We start from the raw sequence: 11,733 nt of genomic DNA on the forward strand, positions 1-11,733 counted from the left end.
TAAGACATCGTGTATCAACAGGGGACACGCATGTATAAACGTGCCACATAGCTATCTGCACCCCATATAGAGTTAACGCTTCAATATGGCGGACAGGGAGTGGCTGGGAGCTGAGCCGCAGCCAATCTAGACGTGGCGATATCGGTACTCGCGATGTAAACAGACGGACGCCATTGCTTTTGATGACGTTACGTCCGTCCTCATTCCTTTGCTAGTAGCTCGCTCGCTTGGACGTATTTTTCCCTTTGTGCGACTTTATCTACTTGCATCCTCGCTATGTCTCAACCTTCAGCTTCACCTTCTTCTGGAAAGTTGAGTACAAAGGTTTAGGTATTGTTTAAATAAGCTCTGGCCTTAAAGTAAATCTTACTTTTCGAGATATTTGCATAATTGTGGCAGAGCTTTGCCAGACCGGTCAGCGCCATTTTATGACGCTGCTGTTGCTTGCATGCCTTATTTAGTTAGCCGCAACAGCCTTACCGGTATATAAATTACTAATCAGCGCTATTAGTTATTTAGTCTTCATAGCTAGGAACTTTATATCGTGTTTTTGACGCATTAGTTAGGGTCTTCGCTGACCCCATACCAGTAGGCTTTGATTAGCCCCTAGGCCAGTGAGCCTATACCAGTGTTAATGCATGATATTTCAGTGATCCTAGTGTTAGTTATGAAGATTTTGGCATTATTTTACAATACCATTGACAGTGATGCAAGTGTTTTTCGCCTTCAGGGACCATATAGGGGGTAGGTTATCTTGAGTGCCTTGCTAACCTAACCTTATGATAGGACCCCTATATGCTCTCTTCATCCCTAGCCCTAGGGCTTCCCTCTGGTAATCTTGTATCCTATTACATGTGATAGGACAAGACTCCTCAGAGTACTGTATCGCCTCCCCACCTAAGGGAATGACCCCTCCCTTAGTGTTGCGGACCTTAAAGGTAGGATCACCTCCTTTAAGCTGAATCGGTCCTTGACCTTTTCCTTGCGATACGTCTTCTCCCTTCCTTGATTAGGGTCTAACAACCCTAATCCAGGTTAGGTTGGGAGGGCTGGTTTATGTACCTTGCTGAAATATACGCGTGCACCGTTTTTCAGTTGGTCCACCTACTATAGGTTAGGGTGAGCATCTCCCTTCCTAGGTGGCCGCTCTGGTGCATAACCCATCCTTTCTTATAAGAAGACCCTTTCCCCCCCCAACCTATCTCTTGCCTAGCCTAACCTACCAGTAGGTTAGACTTCATATGTCCCCTGTCCTACACTCCACCCTAGGCTGGAGTGCTGGACCCCGTGGTGCTCCCAGTGTTGTCCGCTCTGATACATAGACCCTCCATAGTGCTATGGAGTCAGTTATCATTTGGTCGACATGAAGAGTCTCCACCCCTTCTTTGGGTACACCCTGTCCTCTCTTGGACTGCCTTAGCCCCCGGCCATTGCGGCCCCTGCTTAGGATGATAGATTCACCTCTATCATGGTGGTACCTTTTCCAGAGGTGTCTTGACTAGGCTAGTACAGCCTTGCCATCCCACCTCCATCTTTGGTGCTTGTCCCTTGCCGCCTCTACCCCGGCATTACCGCCGCTACGGGTGACTTCCTTATCCTTGCCGCCTTCCCCCGAGTGCCGGGGGATCGCCGCCGGCCGCCGGCTTACCGCCGTGGTCTCTCCATTCCCTCATAGCCTCGGCACACTGCCGACCCCTCCCGGAGTGCCGGCACTAGCAGCCGGCCCCCGGCCCCGGCTATGCTCCTTTATCCTTACCCGTCACCCTCCGACTGCCTCCGGCTGCCGGAACCGCCGCTCCTTGCCGGCGGCCGCCGCTACCGGCTGCCGCCACCCTGGCTTCTTTTGACCATAGAATGATCATTCTTGAATGCCAGAAACTCTGCTCGAGCGGCTTCCGGCGTGCCGGGGGTATGCCGGACCCGTCCGGAGGCGGCAAGATGCCTTGCACCCCTTCTCTCAGCTATCTTTACTAGCCATGGCTATCTCACCCAAAAATAGATTTTTCGCTTCGCTCAAAATCCGTTTATTCCACTTGGAGCTTCAGGGTTTGAATCCTTCTGCTAACAATATATCTTGATTAAGAACATGAAAGAAGTTCTTATTTAGCAACACAACATTAATAAGGATGATCATTATTTTTCGTAAATAAAACCAAATGAGTGAGGAATGCTGAAAACATAGCTAGAAACATACAAGAATAAAGAAAGAACAAGATATGAAAAGTTTAACATTGCAAAGGGAGGGAAAAGTCCCACTTGAAATTCCGGTTGTAAAAGTCCCATAAAAGGTACATATAAGACGTCATATTAGAGTTTTAAAAATAAAAAGTGTTTTTATGATAAACAACTGCTTATTTCAAAAAAGGGAAAATAGCATATATTGAGTTTACATTCACCTGTAAACTATTTTCACAGGTATGAAGAGCGGTTTTGAATAAGTAATGTTAACGTTTATATTGAAATTTGCAGTAACATGAACTATGCAAAGGGTGGTAACAGTGTTCTTTCACAACCTGAAAATAAAATAACAAAAATCATTTATAGAAACGCATTTACCTCTCTGTTCAGTAGACTTAAACAGAGAGAGAGAGAGAGAGAGAGAGAGAGAGAGAGAGAGAGAGAGAGAGAGAGAGAGAGAGAGAGAGAGAGAGAGAGAGAGAGAATGTTTATAATCTAAGAGGAAATTTCAACATTCAATAAAATTCTCCGGGAGACAGTATTCCATGGTTTGAGTGATTTCAACTTTGCCGTTTGTAATAAAACCACATTATTACGCAAGTGTAAAAATGCCGTAATAACTATTCTAGGACATTTTATGCCCATACCAATTTTCGTTAATTGCACGATCCCCGGTAAGCATGTTTGAAAGTGTAGAAGAAGAATCGATAAATTAAGATGAAAAATTATACGTAGATTTATTATTTTACTGACCAGAGAAAGTAGTATAATATTCTGCTATTATGTTACCTACGTAACGCCAGTCTTGTAATTGATAAATTTCATAGGGCAAAGAGCTGTTTCATAAGGGAGATGGAAAGCGCAATTTTCAGAGTGGCCGTAATCAAATTAGGTTTTCAGTGTTGTCTGTTCGAATGGATATTAGGCTTAAGTTTTGATGCCAGGGACTGATACAAACATACTGTGCACGGAACGTCAATTGGTTAATGGCTCTTCACAGCCAGTTTAATCTGCTGAAATTCAGCCGAAACGCAAAAGCAAAACATACTTCGTGTCAAATTCGGTTCTGTTTTAGCGGGCAGAACTTCCACAAACATTTCTATCTCGGAAACCTGGAATTTGGAGTGTGTCAGAGTATGATCTTAAAGTGTTAAGAAAGCAACATTATATGAAACCCACTGAATAGCTGAATAAATAGAATTCTCAAAAGTAATCAAATAACTCTTCAATGAGAGAAACATTACGTTTTACCATAGATAACTGATTTTGTTTGATAATACTATATTATTAGCTTCTGTAAATATAAATATGGTAATAATGTATATTACCACATCACTTATACAACAGCATTACCTTTATATGAAAGAAATGGAAAGAACATTTGTAAATTACTAATTACCTATTGCTATTTATTTAAGAATGTTTAAATGCCTATCTATCCATCTTCCTACTCACGGCTCCAATTAGTTTCAAATTGGTCCCTATATACAAATTTTCTAGAGCAATTTGATGCAGTGCACTGAAGTCTACAAAGAACGTCCCCTGCCAGGCCGAAATTCCAATTATCTTCCCACCCTTGCACCATCATATATCAAAGAAATTAAAATAACGATCACCGTAGATCTCAAAATTTTGTCCACAATGTGGTAAAATACACGGTGCATATTGAAGACAATAGGGGTACGACAGAGAGAGAGAGAGAGAGAGAGAGAGAGAGAGAGAGAGAGAGAGAGAGAGAGAGAGAGAGAGAGAATATAAAACATAATAATAATGATTAAAATAACACTCTAAAATAAGAATAATAACAATGATATAATTTCTATACTGAGAACATCAGTAAAACCATTATAATCTTTGGAAAATTTACGAAGACAATTAATTTTCAATATTTTCTTGTTAGAAAACAAAATCTTACATATTTAAAATTCCAGAAAATAACATCTAAGGGATTCACCAATGAAAATTATTAAACAGATAAATTATTAGGAAATAAAAACCCTTACACTACTTTTTTGCATTTGTTTATTTGTCAATTAAAAAAGATACACTACATCTGAAGCACCAAAAGACGTGACAATGATATGTTGGGTATATCCTTCAATTTCCTTTAGGGATGAAATGAACCAATATCAGTTTTAGCATCATCTCAAATACCTAAAATATTATTTCCTAAGATCTTTAGAGCGTGTGTGTATATACCCTTATATCATAACCCTATATGTATATTTTGTGCATAAATAGGTTTTTATTTTACATTTATTCACAGTGATATGGTGTTTTAAAAATTTGTTCTATTTCTGGAACATTTCTGTAAATTCAAACTGACAGTTTCTTTTGGAACAACACTGTTATCCTTGTGTTTTGGTGCCATCATTGTCATGACAAAGAATGCAACTTTTCCTTAGCAAGGAAACCAAAAATATCACTGATGAAGAAAAAGAATTTTACCAAGCGAAATGTGACCTTCCCTTCTGGACGTCACACAGTAAGCTTTCGGTTTGTATCCATACTCTGCACTGAAGAGAAAGCTTAATACAGCTATTGTCATTCATCCTCGCGTTCTTGACAACATTTTAATATCTTTTGAGGTTATTCAGGAATTTCATATTTGCCACAGGATGTGATTGAATTATCGCACAGTAAGAAATGATTGATCTCAAATATCACATAATATGAAATTGAGTGACATTATCTTCTTACTGAATTCTAGAAGGATGTAGGATAGATTTTTTTTTGTATAAAAGTATATCTCTTTAAAGGGGGGGGGGGATAGGGATTCTTGACTTCTAGATATTAAATCGATGAGTGAAAGATGAACATTATTTTGTATTCCCTGTAGTACCTAACCATAGAATGAAAGATGAAATGAGAGTGAAGGATATATCATCCTTAGGACACAGCAGGATTTTGTTTTTGCACATTGCAGTTACACTGTTGTACAGTAATCCTTTTTTTCTTTCTTTTTGTCAAATGTCATCTTCTAAGTTTTATTATTGCTATCTTTTTTCAAGGGGAGATCAATCCGGTCACAATTTGTTCGTTTGTTTTATTTGCAAGTGACTCACGCATAAAAACATAGACATGTCTATTTCATATGACTGGGGAGTTATGCTGAGATTTTACCCTTCTACCAACCAATTTTAGCAAAGCCTGACTATGCATACCTATTTCTAAACATTCGTAATAGCTAAATCTTTCTGCCACAAAAGCCTTTATGCTTCTAGAATTCACGCAACATTCAACTCCAATTCGATGATATAGTCTGCTCTAGAATTAAGTTTAAAGTATTAGTGGGCTGCATTTTCAACAAGAAGCCATTCCATAGATAAATATGACGAATGACCAATAGTTGAAGAAAAGTTGCAAGCGGGTCTTTTGCTTTCAATCACATTCTTGCTATAAGGTGGAGGAGTCACCTCACTATGAGATATTAGCATACAACACGTAGCAAAATTTCCGACCTGATTTTCTCTACGTTGCTTAAAGGGTATCAGTTGATCAGGATGCTCCCACTAGCAACACGTAACTGATATTCAAGCTTATTTTCTCAGCAAGCAACATATGGCAACATCGTATTAGAACACTGCATGGTTAGATACGTATTGCGGAACTCACAAGGCAGACCGGGCATATAATCTCATAGCTCTACAGCGTAATGTTTCTGGTTTAGCGCCTACTGCAGGTCAACAGTCTTCATATAAAATACCTTCAGCTTATTATCGAAAAAGACTCAAATCATTGTATTAACGTAAACCTTCCGGAAACCTGGTGTTATTTTATATGAACATCCAGGTAACAAAGAACAGAGAAAAATACCGTTAAAAGTATTCATGGAAAAAAAGGACATGTTTTGATCTTCAAAAAGCAACCTTCGCTTATAGTTCAAGGACCAGGTTAAATATATACTTAAATCTGGTATTCACCTACTTCCTAAAATTACAAACCACACAAGTATTATTTAAAAATAATGAATACACGAGTAGTCAAGCAAATGAATTCATCTTCAGTCTTTTATCCCTAGTAGCAATATTTGATGTGCACAAAAAATATAATAATTAACCCAAATTCGTGCTTATACAATAATTATCAATTGACCTGATTTTATAAAGTATCTCCGAGTACATTCCTCTAGACGAGGTAATAATTGTTTTCTATGTAATTAACACTTAAAATTACGTAGAGAATATGCTAATACTGTATTATTACTTGAGTCATAGCCATCCAAAAGCAGGACATTTAGTATCTTCTGAAATATCACAGAGTCAGTATGTCTAGTATTGCATTTTGACATCTACTTTACGAAGAAGAGTAGACGAGGAGGGAAAAGGCAGAGAGGAGCTGCTATCAACGAGCAACAACTGACAGAAGCAAATGGCGGTTGGTTTAGATCAATTCTATCGTCAGAAAGATATAGCTGGAGATAAAGGAGATTGGGTAGTGGACTTCCATTGCTCTTCGAAACAACGAACCGACAATCTTGAGAGAATGTACTGAAGATTATTCAAGAATCTCTTCTATTTCAGCGGTTGACGAACTGTTCACTTGGAAACCAACATTTTTATTTGGTAATAGTCATAAACATCAATTTAAAATAACTATTACCTTTCAAGAATACTTGCTCTTCATAAGACTATATACGTAATGTATTATATATCTGTATTACTCTATATTATCTGGAATATTAGTTTACGAAATTGCGTGACGTTCCTTCGTAAGTGCTTTCAGTTGACCTCAATAACTCCCTTGCGGCGATGATCAATTAACCATGGGTGAATGCTCTGCCTCCATTACGTCAATTACAGGCAGACCTATTTTCAAAGTCGTGTGTGGAGACTCAGATTTCATCAGTTCCCTTTGAATATAATTACTGGCCGTCTTTGATCAATAATAACTGGATTCGTCATGATGACTGTCTTGTTTGCTGCTAATTTGACTAATCGACGTCTCATAATTGCACTAAGATTCAGAAAAGGTTGTTTAGTTTTATTAATATGTACAGTTGGATACAAGACTTCTTGGCACGCCTCGCCTCGGGGAAGTAACCCCTGTCACACCCAGTAACCAAACAGATAGTGTAGGTAGAGATCGAAGGCAGGGCCATGCACAGGAATTCACCGTGCAGTAAGGGTGTGCACTTCCTCAAAGCGAGGTGTGCCATAAATTCTTAAACCAATTGTACATCATACATCCATACCAGATGTATTGAATATAGTAGCATTTCTCTTCCCAAAACAATTAGATTTCAAAACCTTTAAATTTCTCCTTTACAATCAACTATGTAATTCATATATGTAACTCTGAGCAATCTAGAAACGACTTCGAATTAAGGTTGCTGTGGATAAATGGACAAAAAAAGCATCCACCACCTGCACCCGAAGCTTCAGTTTAAAATCTCGAGGGAAAATCACAGCAAACATCTAGTAGAAAAGAGCGTCGAGAAGCTCTCGAAAAGTTTCAATAAGACGCCTACTGTTGACGTAGCGATCAGGCCAACCGTTAACTCCAACGGGGCAGCAGAAGTCGATTGGAGTAGTTTTAAGAGCGGCAACAGCAATTGAGAATGCTTCAGTAATACTTCAATGAATAGTGACTGAAATTGTAAGAAAAATTATCAGAAGAAGTGATTGATTACGAATTGAAGCCACTTACGTTTCATTCTTTTTGAAATTCATTTAAAAAATCAATAGACAGGGTATATATAATCGAGTTATAATATGATGGGCGAGACCAGCTTCAAAACCTATTTAAATATTTGAAACCTGGTACTCCTTTTTCCAGCTATAATTAGCATACGTGGTTCGTGTACTTATTTTGCATAGGCTCTGCTTAAATTTATAGTTTAGAAATATTTTTAACTGATTGTGGCTTGACTGTTGAGGGTTCTTAGGAAATTAGAAGACTTAAAGCCTTATCCATAGATTGTCTAAGTATTGCTATGATGAGAAGTATTAAACTTATTCACAGAACATCGAGAGGATTCATAATCATTCTGATACGTGAGGCAAAAGTTAAAATGTCTACTACAAATTGTTTTTCAAAACTAAACACAAATAGCATTGTCCATTTTAGATTTTATAATTCAACAAGCCTGGTATTAAAAATTAATGTGAAAATCGCAACTTCATGAACATTTGAGTTCAACAAATAAAGAATTTTCTTGTGTCTTGTACATGAGAATTAAAATATCTAGCAAATAATTAAGGATCAATTAGTTTTCCAGATTTAATTATCTTCATATTATGAATTAATTTAGAAATTCCATTTATCAATAATCACGGTTACTCCTACTTTCATCTAAACTAACATTAATGACCAAAACACCACCAACAATTTAGACGAGCAAAACTACCTAAGCCCTGTTTGTCCAAAGCTTTATTGGCTAATTGCATAGAGAGTATCAGATCAATTGTCAATACCATTTAGCAATGACTAATATTTTGGAGAGTATTCGTCAAGACCTCACATACTAACTACGTTACCATAACTTGAGTCACTAATTACGAACAACTAAATGCTTACTTAGCTATCGATAACTCTCATTATTTAATCTGGTAAGCAAATATAATCCTAATAATGGCTATTTATAGGTTAACCAACGTTAGTAAGGGGTGATCAATTTTAATAAATAGATAAACTATTTTCTCAACAAAGGTTCAGAAAAGGCGTGTTTTGTTTGTTATATTTTCCGAATGTGGGACTGTTTAGGTTAGGAGAGAAATGTGCCCTACACGTAGCCAAGGAAAAAAGAGGTTTTTATAAATGTTCAAAGATACTGTGATGTCACATTCCCGAATGCATAGCCTCTGTACCAAGGTCTTCCACCGTCTTGGACTAGAGCTCTCTTGCTTGAAGGTACACTCGGGCATACTACTCTTTCTCTTATTTTGTTTAAGTTTTTATAGTTTATATAGGAAATATTTATCTTAATGTTGTTACTCTTCTTAAAATATTCTATTTTTTCCTTGTTTCCTTTCCTCACTGGGCTATTTTCCCGGTTGGGACACCTGGGCTTATAGCACCCTGCTTTTCCAAATAGTGTTGTAGCTTAGCAAGTAATAATAATAATAATAATAGAGGTATTAGTTCCTGACGTCCTTTGACTTGTTTCCATAATACTGCGTTTTTCAATGCTGACCCGGTCGTCTATGGCATCCAGGCCAACTCCAAATAATCCCATTAGTAGTACTTTCATTCATCTCGTTTTCAGCTTGATGTAGTTGACTTTTGTGACTCTAGACTTTGGACATCGCAGCTTGTTTGTCTGAGGATGACCTCGAGGTGAAGGAAGAAAGCCTTCTCTGAGTAGTTTTTAAGGTCCTTCCTGGTGTAGTCCACGGGAGTGGTGTACCTGTGTATAAGAGATCAAATTGGTAAGTTTAGATTTTTAACTATTTGGTAACACTCCTATCAGGGACATTATCATTTATTTGATGGTCTAAGGAAACATTTAGCAAGATTTTAAAGGTATAAAAAGCGCGATTCTTAGCCTGAAACCAGTTTTTTTTTTATATAATAATTCATGTTACAATGATTTTCGTAAAAGAAATAAACAAGTACATTTTGTCTTTTTATACTAAGGAGAAATCTATAGTAACGAAACGGTGGAAGACTTGTACTGAAGTTATTATTTTTTTTTCTTTTTAGGAAACCCAATGTTGTCAGTAATGCTTAGTGAAACTTATTATACAGTAATACTAATGACTTGAAAAAATAATACTACTTGAGTAAAAAGATGTGTACAGAAAGGCACTACTTTTTCTCTTTGTTGTTAAAAAAAAATCAAGTAAAAGTAAAAGAAGTAAAGGTGTCAGGGTTTCAGTTCCACTACCATCAGAATAGATGCACATCACAACGTCAGCCGGGCAAGCCCAACCCCCCATTGCTGTGACCAACCACATCAGTATCCTCCAAAGCAAACAGCTTAAACTTACGGTCCCGGGTGGGAATCGATCTACTGTCATGCGAATGCTAGGCAAACACGTTACTACTCTACTAGCCAGGAGGCTGTCCACTGATTTTACGATGCTGGAACGTTTCGTATAGGTTTGCTCTATATTCCAAGCAGGGCCGGAGTTGACTGAGGAAATGTGTCCATTTCAGCTCTACTTATACCAGAATTTTGGCTAGTCCGGTGGGCCACGTTTTTTTTTTTTTTTTTTTTTTTTTTTTCCACTAATCGGTATTTGGTCGCTGAATGACCGTTGTAATTGGCTGAAGAGCTTGACCCGACAGCCATCCTCCTTCCACGCTGATCTTATGCTTGACAGGTTCCAGATTGTTTTGTAGTGTACTCTTTGCTTTAAGCTGAATTTTGATTAACCACTTCTCCACCCTGTAGACAGCCTCCTTCTACGCGGATTATTTGCTTGAAGGTTCCCGTGGCTGTTGTCGAGTTTCTTTTTATTTAGCAAGTAGCAAAATCAATGGTTTTGAGACTTGTTCTCTCCTTTCGAATAAGGAAACCCTCAATGATTCTTAAGCGTCTTATCTAAGAGGTATTGCCTATTTTGGTTCAATTCTATTGATACCTCTGCCATGCCTGCAAATATTAAACAAAACCGAGATGAAGAATGAACCTTTAAAAAGGCATGACCTTTTAAAATAGAACATTTTATACCACTTCATATACCTAATATGCACTTTCAAGAAGGTATTGTGTTTTATTCAAGAAGAAGCCATAACAAAAAGAAAAAACAATGTGAGTTCACCAACACTTAGTTCAGCTTTAAACATTATGGACAGAGGGTCATTCAACTGCCGACCCAGAATCCTTGAAGCACCACCAATATCAACGATAAAATCTTCACCAAATTTCACTCCAGAAACATATCTCTCCCGGCAAATTTACGAGTTGCATTCCGGTTTATTTCGCGAGATATGTCAACCATAATAATGACACCGAAGTGTAGCGGCCCAGCGGAACGGAAGACGGCTCCTTTAGGGACAGGCCCACCAGCAAGCCCTAATTTCTGTCACCTTTAGGAAGAGATCCTCCAGGGAAAAAAAAAAAAAAAAAAAAAAAAAAAAAAAAAAAAAAAAAAAAAAAAAAAAAAAAAAAAAAAAAAACAGAAGAAGGAGAAGAAGAAGAAAAAGAAGAAGAAGAAGAAGTTACGCCGGTTCCCGTTGATTAAAATGGGAGCAGAGCTTACCTTCAGCTCTCCATTGAGAACATTTCCTATAATTAGACAAATAGGTAATAGGTTGGACAGGGCACCAGCCACCCGTTGAGATACTACCGGTAGAGGGTTATGGGGTGCTTTGCCTGGCCAGACCTTACTACATTGGATCCTTTTCTCTGGTTACGGTTCATTTTCCCTGTGACTACACGTACACCGAATAGTGCGACCTATCCTTTACATATTCTCCTCTGTTCTCATACACCTGCCAACACTAAGATTACCAAATAACTCTTCTTCACCCAAGAGGGTTAACTACTGCACTGTAATTGTTCAGTGGCCACTCTCCTCTTGGTAAGGGAAGAAGAGACTCTTTAGCTATCGTAAGCAACTCTTCTAGAAGGACACTCCAAAATCAAACCATTGTTCTCTAATCTTG

The 11,733-nt window shown here is 38.1% G+C and overlaps 1 protein-coding gene across 1 annotated transcript in view; it reads right to left on the bottom strand.

The window, feature by feature from the left end:
- Positions 1-4,217: 4,217 nt before the first annotated feature.
- The window catches only part of LOC137655868 (uncharacterized), a 379,865-nt gene continuing 372,349 nt past the window's right edge, over positions 4,218-11,733 (bottom strand). The window contains exon 6 of the mRNA XM_068390062.1: positions 4,218-9,526. Coding sequence (XP_068246163.1) covers positions 9,382-9,526 — 145 coding nt within the window. The 3' untranslated portion in view covers positions 4,218-9,381. The remainder of the gene's footprint in view (positions 9,527-11,733) is intronic.

The sequence above is a fragment of the Palaemon carinicauda genome, chromosome 16 (genome assembly GCF_036898095.1).
Source record: "Palaemon carinicauda isolate YSFRI2023 chromosome 16, ASM3689809v2, whole genome shotgun sequence".
Lineage (NCBI taxonomy): Eukaryota > Metazoa > Arthropoda > Malacostraca > Decapoda > Palaemonidae > Palaemon > Palaemon carinicauda.